This window comes from Dipodomys spectabilis, unplaced genomic scaffold, assembly GCF_019054845.1.
Source record: "Dipodomys spectabilis isolate Male_0828 unplaced genomic scaffold, ASM1905484v1 ptg000094l, whole genome shotgun sequence".
NCBI classification, from domain to species: domain Eukaryota; kingdom Metazoa; phylum Chordata; class Mammalia; order Rodentia; family Heteromyidae; genus Dipodomys; species Dipodomys spectabilis.
Window position 1 is genome coordinate 19492475 of NW_024870771.1, and position 19988 is coordinate 19512462.

General features: G+C 36.0%; 1 protein-coding gene and 1 non-coding gene across 2 annotated transcripts in view; both read right to left on the reverse strand.

The window, feature by feature from the left end:
- Positions 1 to 2071: 2071 nt before the first annotated feature.
- Positions 2072 to 2176, reverse strand: LOC122112479. The gene has a single exon (XR_006148210.1). It is a non-coding gene; the product is annotated as a U6 spliceosomal RNA (small nuclear RNA).
- Positions 2177 to 18980: 16804 nt separating this feature from the next.
- Positions 18981 to 19988, reverse strand: part of Dpp10 (dipeptidyl peptidase like 10) — a 666755-nt gene continuing 665747 nt past the window's right edge. Inside the window, exon 26 of the mRNA XM_042685166.1 lies at positions 18981 to 19235. Coding sequence (XP_042541100.1) covers positions 19101 to 19235 — 135 coding nt within the window. The 3' untranslated portion in view covers positions 18981 to 19100. The remainder of the gene's footprint in view (positions 19236 to 19988) is intronic.

Genomic DNA, 19988 nt, shown 5'->3' on the forward strand with positions numbered 1-19988 from the left:
TTAAACATTTCTCTTGACTTGTTGGACAAATTTGCCATACCTCAGTGTTTTTCTTTTACAAATCCTTTCGCCCTTGGCTTCAGTGATGTTCTGTTTTTCTGTCTTACCTACTTTCTTACTCTCCTTCACTAACTTTCTCTCTTCTTGACTTGTGAATATTGAAGAGACTCAGAGTTTGCATACCAGCCCTTCTTTTCTCTCTGAAATATTGTCCCAAAGGCATTATGGAGATTGGAGGCAAAATGAATCTATGTGGATAGTTACCAAACTGAAAGATTTAATCCCAAGCACTAAATGAATGACACTAAACCCATCAATTTAATTGCTTATTCATGCCCATACTTTAAAGTTACTGATGTACCCTTCCTTCCTTCCTTCCTTCCCTCCTTCCTTCCTTCCTTCCTTTCCTTCTTCCTAACTTCCATGCCACTCCTGGAGTTTGATTTTTCTAGAAAAGTTGTGGTATGTGTTTTACTACTTAACCTACACTCCCAAATGTTTTTTTCACTTTTAATTTTTGGATAGGGTTTCACCTAAGCCAATCTCTAACTATCATCCTTATTTTTATGCTGCCTAGATAGCTGAGAATACTACTGTGATCACCATGCCCAGCTTTTGGTTGAGATGGAATCTCACTAACTTTTGTCTGATCTGACCTTGAACTTTAATTCTTCTGATTTCCAACTTCTGACATATCTGTACTTTTAAAGAAACAAGTGCTGGGTGCCAGTGGCTTTTGCCTGTAATTCTAGCTACTCAGAAGGTTGAGATCCAAGGATCATGGTTCAAAGCCAGCCTGGCCACTCTAATCTCCAATAAGACACTAGAAAACCAGAAGTGACATTGTGGACTCCATAGAGGACTCGTCTTGAGCTGAAGAGCACAGGAATAAGCCCAGAAATCTAGCACACAACCGAAAGAGTAAAAGAAAAAAAGAAAATAAACAAGTCATTTCAAACTTGACATGCTCCAGATTAAATCTTTGATATCTCTGCTCCCCTTTAATCTATTCTCTTAAATTTCTTACTCAATAAATAGCAGCTTTATTAACCAAAATTTTCAATTCAATTCTGAGGCAATACTAAGCCATCTTTCTCCTATGTCATATGTCCAAGGTGTCAGAAGATACTGCTGTTTTTACATCTGAAACCAATTATGAATTCTTCCATCTCTCAATTTCTGCTGTCAATAGTTCAGTTAATAGCACAATCATCTCACTTTGGATAGCTCCCAGATATCTCATTGTTTTTTCCACTTCTATTCTTCTACTCTTTCATTTATTTTTCCTTAGAACCATTGGAAAAAGTTCTGAAATTGGAATCCAATCATATGGAAACCTCGATTCATCCCTTTTCATGACTCCATTTGGGTCTGAATGAATTCAATTCCTGCCCTAACAAGACCTGCATGAACTTCTTTCTGCCCATCACCACCCTAGCTACACTTCATGCATGTGAAAACCTCCCTTCATGGATGTGATCCAGCTCCTGAAATTATTCTCAGGTCTCTGAAATCTATAAATGTTATCTTGCCCTAGGATCTTAGAGCATGCTGTCCCTCTCCACACAAAATGTGTTACAGATTAAGTCAGATGTATAACCAATGAATATTAGAGTGGATGGATATAAAACACACAATCAATAAAGAAAAATATATAATAGGTGAGCAATAAACTAAAAGCTAGTTCTTTTTTATACATTAATATATTTTTATTGTAAATATACTGTACATAGGTGTTACAGTTACATGAGTAAGATAATGAGTACATTTCCTATAGAGCATTATTATACCCTCCTTTGCTTTTCTCCTCCTATCCCTTCCCTCCCCACCTCCCCATCTCCTCCCTCCTTCCCACTCCCCCAAAATGGTAAAGTTTAGTTTTCAACATATTTTCTTTTACATCTCATTGCTACAATGGGTCAACCTGTATCCTTATTTCAGCATTTTGTTATTTCCCTTCTCCTCCCCAAATTAGAAAAATGTATATATAAGATGCAGGGCACTAGAATCAAATACAGGGAAAGCAGCAATCATACAATGGGGGTAGAACATACAAAAGCAACAAATGAACAAAAATATGGAACACTTCACAAATTTGCATGTAATCTTTGTGCAGAGGCCATGTTAATCTTCTTTGTATCATTTCAATTTTAGTATATGTGCTGCTGAAGTGAGCCAAGTTCTTTTCTTTTAAAGATAAGAGAAAAGAAGCTTGATACCAGTGGTTCACGCCTGTGATCCTAGCTATTCAGGAGGCTGAGATCTGAGAATCATGGTTCAAAGCCAGGCCATGAAGAAAAGTCCATGATTGGACTTTTCTCCAATTAACCACCAGAAAACTGGAAGTACTTGCCTTGAGCTGAAGAACTCAGGGACAGCACCCAGGAGCAGAGTTCAAGCCCTACCACAGGAAAAAAAATGAGATGTACAAGACACTATGCTGAAAATGAACTTTACAAATTTCCCTGGGAGGCGGGGTAGTTGTGGAGGTGGAAGGGAAAGGATAGTATGGGGAAAACAAAGGAGGAGGCAACAATGCTCAATAGGAAATGTACTCATTACCTTGTGCATGTAACTGTAACCCCTCTATACAGTTTTTTTGTTCTTGTTTTTTGTCAGTCATGGGTCTTGAACTCTGGGCTTGGGCTCTGTCCCTGTGCTCTTCAGCTCAAGGTGAGCGCTCTACCGCTTAAGCCACATCACCACTTTCGGATTTCTAGTGGTTTAATGGAGATAAGAGTCTCATGGATTTTCCTGCCTGGGCTGGCTTTGAACTGAGATCCTCAGATCTCAGCCTCCTGAGTAGCTAGGATTACAGGCATGAGCCACCAGCACCCGGCTTGCACAGTATTTTTACAATAAAAAACATACCAAAAAGATCAGAAAAAGAAAATGAGATAACACAGTCTCTAAAGTAAGAAAGTAAATGAGAAAACAAATGATTTTATAAAAAGACTCAGAGTGGACTCTGAACAGTTGTCTGCTATGTTTCTTTGGGTCTGGCTTACTTCACTTACTATGATGTTTTCCAAGTCTTTCCATTTCCTTACGGAAGAGGAGATGTCATTCTTTCTAATAGGAGCATAACATTCCATTGTGTATATATACCACATTTTCTTGATCTGTTCATCTATTGAGGGGCATCTGGGGTGGTTCCATATCTTAGCTATGGTAAATAACACTGCAATGAACATAGTTGTGCTGGTAGTTTTAATGTGGCCTAGCTTGAGATCATTTGAATAAATTTGCCACTTTTTCTAAAGAGTGATGCATGGTATTTTAAGTCTCCAAATGGCAGATCAGATAAAGTCAAGGTACTGTATGCTATTTCTCTCTTTTAGTAAAATGGAGATAATGGTTCATCAGACTTTGATTTGTAAAGGACTTAGAATAGTATATGATAAGAAAGAAGCATAAGTGCTCCTTATTGCCCATATCATGGAGTTTAGTCAGTATTACAACCCTGTCTTCAAATGGCATTAATGTATTCTGATTTTTAACTTTATAAAAAGATGATATTCAGGAAGCTTTAGTGCGTTACAGCAGAAAAGTAGAAGAAAAAGAAGTATATTTTAAAATGGTAAAGATATGTAAGACTACTGATTTTTAGACATAAATGGAAGTAATTCTATCTTGTCCTTACAAAAGTGGCCATTAAAAACCTGAAGAGTTTGTGGAATCTGTGTCTTTGCTTCATTTGGTCAGAGGTAGCAGATGTTAGAACCTGGATCTGGTCTTATAACCAAATTTACTCCTTTCTGATGAAGGCATAGAATTCCATTAGATTATTATTCTGGTTAAATAGACTTAAGTTGTTTATGTCATGGAGTTTCTAAGTTTTTCAAGATTAGTCACAATTACTTTCTTGTTTATGGTTAAAAAATATTATTTCCTGTATCTTTCATTGATGTTGGAGCTAAGTAAAGGGTGGTTTTTTTCACATTTTTTGAACTCTTACAAAGCTCTCCTGCAATTCCAAGGTATTCTTCCACAAGTTTGAAATAAAGCCCTCTAGCTGCTTTGCCCAGTCTTTTGATTTGCTTGATTCTGAAGTGTTAGTTTTTATTTCATATCTTCCATATCCTACAAATTATTCACCAGAGGTACAGCTAAAATTTTAAGAAATCTGTCATTAATTATGATGCTAAGAATCAAAAGACTTATATTTACTATATGCTTTCCTTTGGCTTTGGTGAAAAAGTGTCTGTCTTTTGCTTTGAGAAGTAACTGAGCCCATTTCCTCAAACATAAAATAGAAATAGGTGGTGACAACGACAAAAACAATAAAAAGGAAAAATAAATTTAAGAACAGGTCACAGAGTCTCTCTGGCTCTTTTGAGGGTTCAGAAAGTCAGTTATTGATCACAAATACGAGGTGAAAGTTAAGCAAATCAAATAACTCATTCCATTGAATACCATGTCAAGGTTAAACTAAAAAGTCATTGATTTTTTTTTTATAAATAGCATTAAGTTAGTTGTTATTACATTAAAGTAACAGAGATAAACTGATATACTGTATTGATCCAAAAAATTTGCAAGTACTTAAATGATGGGATAAAACAAATTTGAGGTCCAGATTGATTGGAATACATTGTAAATGTATGGAAAGGTAATAATAAAATCCAACCCTGACCCAACATAAGCTAATTAAAGGGAATTGCAATTCAATTACCAGCTTTAGACACATTTGAAAGTGAAATAAATAAATAAAACATACTAGCTTCTTAATATATGTAAGTATATCAAATCTACTTTTGCTGTTTCAGACTTGTGAAGTTTTTTGTGGAACAATCAATAGGCTAAGAATATCTGTTGCTTGAAAAGGCAGACTCACTTGTACCTTTCCATTCCAGATGGGACTATTTATTCTATTTCATACTTGCTCCACATTATATTATGTTCTCCATAATAGGAGCCTGGAGAACTAAAAGTAATGTTTTTTGTTTTTAATATTTATTTTTTTATTGTAAAGATACTGTACAGATGGGTTACAGTTACATGAGCAAGGTAATGAGTCCATTTCCTATCAAGCATTGTTACCCCCTGTTTTATTTTTCCTCTACCATCCATGTCCTCCCCACCTCCCCACTTCCTTCCTCTTCCCCCTCCTCTCCTCCCCCCCCTGCAAGGTTGTAAAGTTCATTGTCAACATATTGTCTTGTACATCTCATTGTTACAATGGCTCATCCTGTTTCCTTATTTCAGCATATTGTCATTTCTCTTCCCTTCCCGAATTAGAAAAATGTATATACAAGATGTATGACAGGGAAATCAAATACAGTGACAACAGAGGTTGTACCATGGGGAAAGAACATAAAAAGAACCAAAAAAATCACATAATACATTATAAGAACATAAAAAAAACAGCAACAAAGATAAAACCTCTTGTGTCCCTATCTTGGGGTTCATTTCACATAGCATCAGATTATATGGTCATACGTACATAGCTTTTGACCTCTTCTATTTGTCCTAGACATATACTAATTATTGCAAATAAGGGAAACCACGGGACCTATGTTTCTTTGAGTCTGGCTTACTTTACTTAATATAACTTTTTCTAAGTCTTTCCATTTCCTAACAAATGGGGCAGTGTCATTCTTTCTGATTGAAACATAGAATTCCACCATCTATATCTATATCTATATCTATATATCTACATATATAGATATATATAGAGAGAGATATCTATATAAAATCACATTTTCTTGATCTATTCATCTACTCAGGGGCATCTGGGTTGGTTCCATATCTTAGCTATGGTCAATAATGGTACGATAAACATAGTTGTGCTGGTAGCTTTAGGATGGCCTTGTTGGGGATCATTTGGGTAAATGTCTGAAAATGGATTTGCTGGGTTATAGGGAGCTCTATGTGGAGTATTTTGAGGAACCTCCATACTGCTTTCCAAAGTGGTTTAACAATTTTACATTCTCACCAACTCTGCAATACGGTTCCCTTTTGGCCACATCCCCTCCAGCATCTGTTGTTTTTAGAGTTCTTGATTATAGCCATTTTAACTGGGGTGAGGTGGAATGTTATTGTTGTTTTGATTTGCATTCCTTTTATGGACAGAGATGTTGAACATTTCTTCAAGTGTCTATTGGTTATTCTTATTTCTTCTTCAGAAAAGTCTCTCTTTAAATCTTTAGCCCACTTATTAATCAGACAGTTGTTTTTTTGAGGATTTGTTGTTGGGGGTTTAATCTTTTGAATTCTAAGTATATTTTAGATATGAGACCCTTGTCCATTGTATGGCTAGTGAAGGTTTTCTCCAAATCCGAGGGCTTTCTATTGATCTTACTAGCTATGTCCTTTGCCATGCAGAAGCTTTGCAGTTTTATGCAATCCCATTTGTCCAGCCTTTCTTTGTGTTTCTGGGTCCTTATTAAGAAAATTTCAACCTGTGCCACGGAATGGTAGACTTTCTCCTACTTCATACTGTAATGTTTCCAGGATGTCTACTTTCACTTTGAGGTCTTTGATCCATTTGGAGTTGATTCTGGTGCAGGGTGATATATAAGGATCTAGCTTTAGTTTTCTACAAGTGATTAACCAATTTTGCCAGCCCCATTTACTGAAGAGGCTGTCTTTCTTCCCTTCTATTTTTTAGTTCCCTTATCAAAGATTAGGTGGCTATAGATTTGTGGTTTCATTTCTGGGTCTTCATCCTATTTCATTGGTCCTCAGGTCTGTTCTTTTGCCAGTATTAAGCTGTTTTGATTACTATGGCTTTGTCGCAGAGTTTGAAGTTTGGCATTGATATTCCTCCAGCACTGTTCTTCCTGCTAAGGATTGTTTTTGCTATTTGAGGTCTTTTATTGTTCTAAATGGAAATAATGTTTTACAGTTTGAAGATGTTCAGACTCAAAATGAGAATTACATGACCTAAATGTAAAGACTACTTCCCATCACCCAGTAATCCTCACTACTCACTGGAGTTGTACTCATTGGAGGAGAAGATGATTGTGCTCTGTGTGTAGTGGTGTTAAAAAGCAAAGCAAGCAAAAAAAAAGTCTGAATATTAAGTGAAGTAAGACAGACCCAAAGAAACATAGTCTGCATGGTTTCCCTTATTTGTAATAATTAGTATATGCCTGGGATAGTCCTGGAAGAGAACCATAATAGCTCAATAGCTATGTACATATGACAATATAAATAGATGCTAATTGAAATGAATTCCAAGGCATAGAAACAACAGGTCTTGTTAGGTTTTTTTTGTTTGTTTGTTATTTTGGTTGTTGACCTTGATGTCACAATGTACTGTATCTAGTTTTTTCTTCTTGTTTTATTTCATTTTTCATTTCTCACTGGTTTATCCTTGGCAATCACTGTCTTTGACTGATACCCTGAATCTTGTATATACATTTATCTGATATGATGAAGGGGAAGGGAATAACAAAATGCTGAAACAAGGACAGAAGGATGACCCATTGCAACATGGATATGCATAAGACACAAAGTTGGAAATGAACTTTACAACTTGGTGGTGGGGGTGAGTGGAGAAGGGATGGGATAGTGGGAGAAAAAACAAATGAGTGGGTAACAATGCTTGACCAGAAATGTACTCATTACCTTACTCATGTAACTGTAACCCCTCTGTATAACATCTTTACAATAAATATAAAAATAAAAAAATAAATAAAAGTCTGAAATCGAGAATGATGGACAGAACTGCAAGTTCCTGTGACCATGAGTATCACAGATTTCCAGTGTCATCAAGACATCCTGATACTTTTTGATGGAAAGTAGAAATGGTGAGAGCCATGCTGACAAGCAGAGATGATGAACATTATTTCAGAGAGATGGAAAATGAGAGCCTTATTTGGTTCTTCTCTCCCTTTGAAGGTTAAAGCATGGAGACTGTTAATCAAAGCCAAATAGCTTTCATCTGTCCATAGTTCATGAGCGTGAGAAATGACACTTTATTATCTCCACATGCTGAAATATATTTTCTTTTGTATGAGTAACTAGAGCATCTTACTGTGACTTTGACAACTCATTTAAATATATTAAGCTTGTAGGGAATGTATTTATGTAAAATTTGGGATAGTGGTAGCATTTGTCTAGTAGTTGTTTTAAAGGTTAAGTACATATATGGATGACTATATCCTATGGCCTGGTACAAATTAAACAACTGGTGAATGTTGTTTCCTCCCATTACTGTTATCATTTTATTTATCCAGTGAATTGTAAAGTTTTAATAATTTTTTGCATATTTAAACATATAAAGTAGATGTAAAGATTTAGGCATAGTAGTACATCTCTGAAACTCTAGCCGTAAAGAATTTGACAGGAAGATTTTGAGTTGAAGGCATGCCTGCCTTTTATAACAAGCTTCAGGCTCATCAGGACTATGCATACATTGTCACAAAAACAAATAGTCAAATATGAAAACAAAACAAACTAGAACATGTGATTAAATAATGTCTTTATGGAAATAGAATGGGGAAGAATTTGAGATTAAAGGTTTCTTGAAAACAATTGAGGGCGTCATATTAGAGTTGGATATAAAAATGAATATAGATGAATTAAAGAAAATCACCATTTTGTAGAATGAATATGATGTATATTAAGACAAAAATATGATTTCAATACTTTGAAGTCTGGTAGTTTAATGTCTCCAGCTTTTTTCTTTTTTATAAGATCATTTTGACTATTCAGGGACATTCAGGTCTCCTACAAAGTTCAAGATTATTTTTCCTACTTGTGTTAAGAATGACATTGATATTTTGATGGGGATTGCAGCAAATCTGTAGGTCACTTTTGGGTGTGGGCCATGGATTCACCCTAAGTGTGCATACAATGGCACACAATTCAGGCATGAATATGTATGAATTCCTGTCATTAATGATAATATAGTTAGACAAGGAAAATGACAATGCTATGTGAGGTAAGTCAGGCACAAAAAAGAAGGCACCACATGTTTGTTTTCCCTCATAAGGGAAATTTAAATGAAATGTTGATTTATGAAAGTAGGTAACCACAAGCCTTGAAGAACAGAGGACCAGGTCAGTTAATAGGTAAAATATTATTTCTTGATTGAAGGAACAGGTATGTGCTCTACTAGTACATAGTAGGTAAATAATTCACAAGAATAATTTGCATAGTTCAAAATAGTTAGATGGGAAGAATTTGAATGGACTCATTATAAAGAAATGATAAAAATTTAAGGTGATAGATACACTAATAACCTGTCCTACATATTCTAACTAATATACACAGTAAGCCATTGCATGCTATGTACAAAGCAAAAACATTTGGGCTTGGATTACTTCACTTAATATAATTTTTTTCCAAGCCTTTCCATTTCCTGACAAATGGGGCACATTTTCTTGGTCCATTCATCTACTGAGGGGCATCAGGGTTGGTTCCATATCTTAGCTATGGTAAATAATGCCGCAATAAACATAGTTGTGCTGGTAGCTTTAGTGTGGGCTTGTTTGTAAACATTTGGGTAAATGCCCAAAAGTGGGATTGCTGGCTCATAGGGGAGCTCTATGTGAAGTCTTTTGAGGAACATCCATACTGCTCTCCAAAGTGGTTGAACAAGTTTACACTCCCACCAACAATGAAGTAAGGTTTCCTTCTGTCCACATCCCCTCCAGCATCTGTTGTTGTTAGAGTTCTTGATTTTTGCCATTCTAACTGGGGTGAGGTGGTATCTCAATGTTGTTTTGATTTGCATTTCTTTTATGGCTAGGGAGGTTGAGCATTTCTTCATGTGTCTATTGGCCATCCTACTTTCTTCTTCAGAGAAGTTTCTCTTTAAGTCTTTAGCCCACTTATTTATTTGGCAGTTGTTTCTTTGAGGATTTGTTGTTGGGGGATTTAATTTTTTGAGTTCCAATTATATTTTAGATATGAGACCCTTGTCCGTTGTATGGCTAGTGAAGATCTTCTCCCAATCCGTGGGCTTTCTATTGATCTTACTAGCTATGTCCTTTGCCATGCAGAAGCTCTGCAACTTCATGCAATCCCATTTGTCCAACCTTTTTTGATTTGTTGTGTTTCCAGGTCTCTACTAAGAAAATTTCAGCCTGCGCCAAGGAGACCTAGGGTTTCTCCTATTCCATCCTGTAATGTTTTCAGAGTGTCTGCTTTGACTTCGAGGTCTTTGATCCATTTGGAGTTGATTCTGGTGCAGGGTGATATATAAGGATCTAGCTTTAGTTTTCTACAAGTAGTTAACCAATTTTGCCAGCACCATTTACTGAAGAGGTTGTCTTTCTTCCATTCTATTTTTTTAGCTCCCTTATCGAAGATTAGATGGCTATAGGTCTGTAGGTTCATTTCTGGGTTTTCAATTCTATTCCATTGGTCCTGAGGTCTGTTCTTGTGCCAGTACCAAGCTGTTTTGATTACTATGGCTTTATAGTAAAGTTTGAAATTTGGTATTGATATTCCTTCAGCAGTGTTCTTTCCGTTGAGGAGTGTTTTTATTTGCAATATCTAGTATATGTATGAGTCAAGTAGAAAAGATCAGATAATGTGATGTTAAGGAAATGAACCCTTAGATATGTATTTAAATGTTTTTTTTTCTTTCATGCATTTGTTTCTAACGCATTTATAAGATTATTTCTTTGTTGCTTTGTATGTCCCTCCCCCACAGTATAACCCCTGATTCTACTATATTTGATGTCGGTATAATTTGTGGAGGAGAAGAGGAAAAACAAGTCGTTTAAATCAGGATACAGGTGGACCTGTTGCAACAATGAGAAGTACAAGTTGTCATGTGGAAAACAAACTTTACAGCATTATGGGGGGAGGAGAATTTGTTGGGGTGGCGGTGGAGGGAGGCTGGGAAGGGATGTGAAGAATAAACAAAAGAGGAGGCTGCAATGCTTGATAAGAAATGTACTCATTATCTTGCCCATGTAATTGTAACCCCTCTGTACAGTATGTTCACAATAAAAAAAAATAAAAAAGCAAAAAAATTTAAAAAATTTATTGCACTTATCAAGTTCTTTTTTTTTGTTTTGTTTTGTTTTTATGGTCAATCGTGGGGCTTGAACTCGGGGCTTGGACACTGTTCCTGGGTTTGTCAGCTCAAAGTGAGCACTCTACCACTTCAGCCACAGGCCACTTCCGTTTTTTGGGTGGTTTATTGAGTCTGATGGACTTTCCTGCCAGGACTGGATTTGAAAGGTGATCCTCAGATCTCAGCTTTTTTTTTTTTTTTGGTCGGTCGTGGGGCTTGATCTTTGGGCTTGGGCGCTGTCCCTCAGCTCTTCAGCTCAAGGGGAGTGCTCTACCACTTGAGCTACAGTGCCACTTCTGGTTTTCTGGTGTTTTATTGGAGATAGGAGTCTCACGGTCTCTCCTGCCCGGGCTGGCTTTGAACCACGATCCTCAGATCTCAGCCTTCTGAGTAGCTAGGATTACAGGCGTGAGCCACCAGCTCCCGGCAGATATCAGCTTCTTGAGTAGCTAGGATTACAGGCATGAGTCACCAATGCTGACTACCTTTTTTTGTTGTTGTTGTTTGTCAGTGGTGGGGCCTGAACTCTGAGCCTGGGTGCTGTCCCTCAGCTCTTCAGCTCAAGGCTAGCACTCTACCACTTGAGCCACAGCACCACTTCCACTTCCTGCTTTTTTTTTCTGCTTATGTGGTGCTGAGGAATCGAACCCAGGGCCTCATGCATGCAAGGCAAGCACTGTACCACTGTGCCACCTTCCCAGCCCTTATCAAGATTTTTAATACTCTTCACTAATATTTTCTAAATCATGCAAATTAGATGCTTTCTTGGCTTTGGAGAATGAAACCAAGTATGAAATTACAATGTGAGGGGGGCAGCTTGTGAGCAAAAGAGGCAGTAGATTACTTTATGGTTTTCTTTTTACCACCTGTAAATACTTTTTCAATAATATGTAAATCCTTTCCAGATACCCTTCCTAAACTCAGAAAAATAAAGCCAACACATAATAAAATTAAAAAGAAAACTAAACATTACTTTTCATCAAGGTCTTTTTGTCATGAATGATTTCAATTGAAAAAATAACTATTAAAAGTATCAGTTTTATTTATTATGGCCTTCCCTTGAAACTGAATGTAGGATAGAAAATTGCATACAGACCAACTGCAATAAGAACAAAAGAACTCTTTTGACTTGAATAAGGCAAGTAGGTTCATTATGAGATATTTATTCAAACAGATGAGGGACTCAGATTAATGACATAGTCAGTTAGATGTGCATTAAAATGACTCAATAGAAACCAAAATATAATTAATATGCTGATCCATTTTAGTTAGTGATGACTCGTTTGGTTATAATCTTAGGACTGAAATGTTCATGTTAGATATGTTAATTAGTTTAAATGGTTAAAAAATGTTCTTAATGTTGTATCATACATTATGATAATCTAGCAAACAGTAGGCACAAAATATCTGGTTATTTCAGGATTTGAATGCATCCTTGAAGTTGAAAATTTCTATTAATCCTGGCAAAGAAATATATTATTTGTTCTCAAGGGCTCAGAATCCAATTATACTTACAGGTCATTAAAAACCACATACGGTATCCTCAAGGATAGATGTTGGAAGGTAATGAGGATTATATCCATTAAAAGAGCATTTGAATAGAGAAGCTGTGTTACCTGTTTCCCTGTCAGATGTTTTTCTTTCCCATTCATATAAGGCTTCCACAACCCATCAATCAGCAGAATTAATGGTGTGCCTAGCAATTCAAGCCATACGGAGATAATCATGGTCTCATAAATCCTGTTAGAGCAAATAAAACCTGCAAAATGGGGCTTCTGGCAGGGCAATCAAATTTCAAAACTATCCACCAGCATGAGAAAATGTGCCAAAGATGAAGAACAGAGGTGAAAATTGAAAATGTAGACTAAGGAAGAGTGTAGTGACTCTTAAAACAGAGGGTAGGACAGAGGTAAAGAGTCCTCTGGGAGAAAAGTGAGATACCTTCTCAGAAAGGTCTGTATAAAAGACCAAGTTCTCACTGTTTGGAAACTTGACATCCTCTAGACGAAAGTCACATATTATCAATTAGATTGTAGACCTGTTCTTTTGTGCCATCCAGTGCTTCTATGTTTTTTAATGCTTATAAAACTTATGACTGGTTTATATTGCAAATTTACCATTTAATATTTTCAGATCTTGGTTGATTACCAGCACCTGAAACATCAGTAATTCTAATTTGGGGTGAGAAAATCTACTTTATATGGAAACACACACACACACACACACACACACACACACACACACACACACACACACACACAGGAGTTAATAGAAGTGAAGGCTTTTATAGACATGATAGAACTGAGAGGAGAAAATTGCTCCATGGATTCTACACTCACATTTCCACAGATACCGTAATCTTCATCTAAAGCTGTGTGCTCTGCTCTAGTCACTAACCAGGGAAGACAGTATTCCCAACAGGGATGAGTTTGTGAAGGTCTAAGCTGTCATTGCATCCAACAGAATTTCCTTAAACTTGTTTCATTCTTAATTCATACTAACTTTTCCTTCTGCACAAAGAGTAATGTTTGATTTAAAATATTTTTTAACTCCTCACATAAAAGCATCATGAAAGTAAACAGTCTTAATAGCAAGTAGTTCCAATGATCATCAGTTCTCAAGATTATGGATCAGTCTTCGGCATTGAAATTATACAGGACAGCACTATGGGTGTCTTCAAAGTAGATTCTGATGGCTATCCAGCAGCTGAGAGAGTGAACTGTCACAGTTGTCATGTCTTGAGCTCCAATATGACTATTGACATAGACCACATTCTAAAACCAACACATTCGTGAGGCTTCCCAAGTCTTTTACAGCTAAGACTTGACCACTGGTTGTCTAATGCAAGCAATATCTCCTATAATTGTTTATATTTCTCTGTTTAAATGTACCTTGTACTTCTGTTCAGAATAGAATGAGAACCACTCTGATTAGTCTAATAAGGCCATGATAGCAAGCATATCCATCAGCTCCAACCTGGTTACAATTGTGATGAAGTTAGGGAATTAACCAGCTAGAAAACACATCCATGTGACTATCTTCAGGTGAGGACTTAGCAGTCATTACCTTCTTACTCCACACAGTGTGTCATGGTGGAAAGTTATTCCACCTCTCTGAATGTTGATTTATTTTCTTGTTTGGTTTTATGATTAGTTGGGATTATATGACAGAGTAGAGAACAAGTTTCAGGAGCGCACTCTGTGTTCTTAAGTTTAATTCCTGTCAAATATGACTAGGAAAAAATAGTGATAGGTGAAAGACATAGACAGCGTGTGATAATCAACTGTCCTAGTACCTAAATGGCTTAATTAAAAAATCTATGATGCTGTATCAGACAATCCAAGCTTAAGGAAATTAAGAGTATATTAGTGTGAATTATTTACTTTAAAGTCTCTCTGCATTACGTTTGAGTTAACGTGTTTTGTTTTGTTTTTTAATTTCAAATATGGGAGCTCAACAACTGCTGGAATATTGGCAAATGAAATAAAATAGTTGTTAATAGATTTGATAAATGGCAAACCCAAGCTATTTCCTACAGTGACAGATAAGAGGTAGGTAACATTTTTTAAAGTCAGATTGTGAATAGGTTTGTCAGTACCTGCTATGACTATATACTATCGTATGTTTTCAGATTGCATAGCATATAAATGCTTTATAAGATTGTCATGTTTACAAGCCTGAGCATTTTGATCAACACAATGTTTCTATTATTATAGTGTGTCTCCTGGAAAGACTTTGGAATGTCCTAGGCATAATGCCTGAACAAAGGAATTTACTAGTCACTCTCCAGGTATGTAGTCATGGTCATCAGAGCAAAAGCTTTGATAGGAACAATTCTTACATATTTCTAACAGAAAAAAATATGTTATAGGTAGATATATGTCCTCTTGAAATTAAGGAACTTGTTCATGTAACTTCCAGTATGCTATAGCAATATATTTAGCTATCATTGCTCATTGCTTCCAAAGCATTCCCCAAAATATACGGGATGGCATGCCTTCTCAAATGAAATGAGAGTGAGTTAAATCTTTTTGTTTTATTAGGAAGGGAGTAACATAGAGGATAATGACTAAGAACATAGATTTTTCTATGTATGTATGTATGTATAATGCCAGTACTTGAACTCAGAGAGCCACACATTCCTACTCACCTTATTCGCTCATGATTGGCCCTCTACCAATTGAGCCACACCTTCACTTCTGGCCTTTTCTTGTTAATTGGATATAGTCTCTTGGATATTTCTGCCCAGGCTGACATCAATTCTCAATCCTTAAACCTCAGCCTCCTGAGGATTACAGATGTGAGCCACTGGTGCCTGGTGAAAATATGGATTTTAAGTGGGCTGGAGGTCTAATTTAGTCTATTTAAAGATATAATTTATTTATGCTCAAATTTATGTAAATTTTGACAACTTGCATATTATGTATTAAATTGGAACACTAGTAACCATTTCAGGGAATATTGAGAAGAATGAATGATAATACATTTAGAGGATTTAGCATAAGCTTGGTAGAGAATATGAGTTTAAAAATATTTAGGTAGAAAGAGCTTATCTACATCTTGAAAGAAATAATATTGTTTCTATTTTCCATAGTATTCACAGCAATAAGCTCTTACAGAAAAATAAAAGAAACAGGGGCTGAGAAGGTGGCTGAGTCATAGAGTGTTTGTCTTGCATGCCTGAGGCCCTGGGTGCAGTTCCTCAGCACCACATAAGCAAAAAAAGCAGAAAGTGGTGCTGTGGCTCAAGTGGTAGAGTGCTTCCCTTGAGCTGAATTGCTGAGGGACAGCGCCCAGGCCCAGAGTGTTCAGGCCCCACGACTGACAAAAAAAGGAAAGAAAGAAAGAAAGAAAGAAAGAAAGAGAGAGAGAGAGAGAGAGAGAGAGAGAGAGAGAAAGAAAGGAAGAAAGAAAGAAAGAAAGAAAGAAAGAAAGAGAAAGAAAGAAAGGAAGAACACGTTTTCAAATAAAGCAGGACCTACATCATTTGGTGCCTGTATAGTTTGTTTCTCCTATTTTAAGAAATAGGAGATGGGACTGAAAAGAATAAAATGGAAAAGAAAAAAAATAGAAGGGTGTGTTACTGTCTATACTGGGACCCACAGAGCCTTCTAAGAATCATATATAGCCTCTGAAAGTAGAAATTACAGTCACCTATTACTGGCCTCCATTAACTGGGTTTCAGCTCTGTATAATTATTCTCATGTAGGTTTGTAGTCCATAAGTGATCCATCTGTTTATTTTAGCAGGTCACCAATGTTAGTGTCAATGAAACCTCAGAACAGAATGTGAAAATCAGAGAGCACCGACGAGAGCCCAGATCACCTTTCACAATGCAGGTGCTGCCAGAGGGGTAGGTGAGCAGAACATAAAAGGAAGGACAATAGGTACTTCATATGGAACTCTTTTTATGGGCTATGTTCCTTCGTTGACCCTAGTGACTTATGAGCAATTCATTCCCAGACAATTCTGCAGCATCTGAAGGTCATGGTAGAAAAGATTCTCCATACACTAAGGGCAGTTCTTCTATCACTTTATTATAGTAGAGTTACCTGTGGCATCTAGGAGACCCTCAGTGAGCTGATCAGCAAACCTCTTTTGGTTTTAAGTGCAAGGATGATCACTGTCTAAGTGGTAGTTGAGAGGAAAAATAATTTTCTCTATCAAAATAGATTCAAAGGTCATGTGTTCATCTCTGACTTAGTAAGTACTGCTCTCTTGTGTTACAGAATGTTTAGTTTATCTTGGGAAACTTGTCATTGGAGTCTTTGGAAATACTTACTATGCATATATATGAATTCATGGGATTAAAACTGATGCAAAAATATAAAGGGGAATACAGTTATAATGATTCCATTTGTGAGTAGTAGACTATGATTTGCTGTGTATTTCCTTTGTCTAAGATGACCCAGTTGTTAAAACTTAAGAATCACATAAATGAAAAAATGTCTACCTTCGTTCTAAGCAATATGCTTCATTTAGGATCCATTTAGCCCTCAAGGTGAAAGTGGGTCCCAGACAAATGTCTTTCACATTACAAACTGTATTAAATTAATTGAAAAATAGATAAACATTGATAATAATAATAATAATAAAGCAAGAGAAATGATGAACAGTAAAAGATAAACACTTTTTAAATGTTACTCAAGTAAACATTCAATAAAACCACATCTTTCAAACAACATAATTATTCGCATCATAAAAAACTCTAGTGGTTGAAATCTAAAATATTGATTAAAAAGCTTCCATTGGACTTCAAATCAGCCTAAAAAGAAAATTCCATCTTAATAAAATAGGCAAAAAATTCCCTTTAAACATTACAACTGATTTTGTTAAAAAAACGTGTTTACTTTTCTTGAAATAGACCTGGAATGGGTCTTTCTGCAGACCTTTCTTTCCATTTTAAATTGAATCTAATGAAGCAGTGAGTCACAATTCCAACTCATCCAGAATAAAATGGAAGACCCAGTCAGATATTTCCATATTTATAAACAGGCAAATTGCTAACTGATACTTTAACAAAGCAAAATGGTGACTGAGTGATTTCTTGCTATTTTTAAAATTCTTTTCCTGGCATTTTCAGGACATGATAAACCAGTCTCCCCTAGACACTTTTGTCTTCAACCATGAGAGCAGTACACTGTATAGATTTTTCTGAATGTCAAAACTTGGCTACAGAGTTAGCTTTCAGATAATCCCTCACATAAAGGGGGAGATGCGTTTATTTTTTAGTCACTAAAGTTAATGATCTCATGATTTAAAATGACTCCATACAGTAGAGTTTATTTTTCACTCTTGTTATTTACTACTTTAAGTCAATAAAGCACAGAAATTGATGCACTGTGTGCCTTCCATTCAACGTGCAAACACTGCTGTCTATGAACTTTTGGGCCAGTGAATAAAAAATACTTCATTTTTAATTCTCACCAGAAGGGTTTAAATTAAACAGCAACAGATGAATTGGGCAGGCATGAAATACTAAATAGAACAGGAAGATGACATAATCCCATATCTTTGCTTTGACAATGAAAATGAGAATTGACTGCACTGAGAGACAGAAGTAAAAGGACCATGTGGTTTTAAAAAAGCCTTCTCCACTGAAACAGCAAAATAGCACTCAGTGGCACTGCATTGTTAACAAAATTTCTTTATCAGAAACTATAATTTAATATTTAAGTATCTAATTTACATGTGACAAGGTATCATATTCAAAAAATTAAATTGCAACTAGAAAACTATTAACCACTAAAAACAATACCAAACACAACCCAAGCATTTATAGGAAAGCAATAGCAATTGGAATTGGAAAAAATGCTTCATCATATTTGGCTCATTAAACAAAGCATCCATTATAGCCTGTAAAAGATCATCTTTTCTACTTCATCAAGAGTTTACCCTTTGTAGTATGAATAACATGTAAGAATAGATTCACTGACTGTATATGCACATGTGTGTGTGTGTGTGTATATATATATATATGAATATAGTGACACATATACTCATGTGTTGATTTAAAGATATTGTGTCTACTGATAACTGGCTGAACGTTGGAAGTTACTGAGATCCAAATTTCTATAGATCCTTTGACTCATTTAATAATGTCCTTTTTATAAACAGAAATTACATAAAATACTCTGTCTTTTATTTACTGAATATTTTCTTAAGCATAATAATAGACAGTGAAGAATTGCACTTATTATAAAGGTACAGTAAAGAGTTAGGTTGCAGTTCAGCCATCAAGATCAAGGACTGGAGTACTGATGATGAATTGTGCATCATATGCAAAGATAATGGTGGCTACTGAAATCAAAATGAGAGCAACTAGTTACATAACAAATGGGGATAACAGAAGAAAACATGCACTATTCCTACTTTAATGTGAAACTAATTTCTCCCAGGAAACCAACTCTTTGACCTTCCTTTTACAAAGAAACACATTCTGTACCCTTGCAACAAGTAGACTTGGATGTCTGTCTTCAAGTTCTAGTTCATTGTCTGAGTGTGCTGTTCCAGTGTCATCTCCTCAAGCTGTCCTTGAAATTCTGGAGCATCTACAATATGACAGTCTCTTTAGTTTTCATTGAGCCACAATGTCCCCTACAGTCTGTATAAACAGGGTCCATTATTCATCTTCTTCTGGTTCCTGTGGTAGCACAGATAATTCTTCCTTTAAGCAATCACTGAAGAATCTAAGAATTGTGCTGTAGAGATGATACTTGCTCTTTTCAGATACATTATAACCTTCATCTGGGTAGACCTAAGATATGGAGGAGAAAGTAGACTTAAAAAATCAAAGCAGCCATCATCCATCAGCATTCCATGTTTTAGCTTCACTTTCATAAGGATTAAAAAAATAGCTAATCAGTGGCTTAGATTTCAGCTCAGTTATAGATTGATCTCCTAACATATACATATGCCTGGCTTTGACTCACAGTCAAAAAAGTATAATTAAAGAGAAAAAAAATATATTAAAAACTATACATTTGTCTGTCAACTATGCTAGGGTGAATAGTGCTCTCTGCTTGACTGAACTTTGGACAGATGTTTCCTGGCTATAGCTCTTCACCTCTCTTTTCTTAGAAAACTTACTTCAGAAAGCTTGTAATTATACATTTTCTTTTGCTACTTTGACAGGGCTATAAATCTTATTTTATCCTATGGCCAGTTTTACAATCCAGGGAAGATCTTTCTTAAGAACAGGGAGATCAACTATTGAATGAACACATCAAAGAAGAGAACATTTCTATATCTTGGGCCCACTGGGTGTGTAGCACACTTGCTTCTCCTTTGAAGACATCTTAGGAACCAGCAAAACCCCTCCCCTACAAGCTCAAAGGTGAAAAGGTATCAATTCCTTTCTAGGAGTTTTGTTTGACAATCTTCTTCATCTTGCTCACACAAGGCTTTCTTGGGACTTGTTTTATAGAGATTTGTTCCTCAGCCAACCAGTGCTATATAGGTTTCCACAACCCTAACAGCAGAAAATGTTGTCATTTACATGATGCTGGCT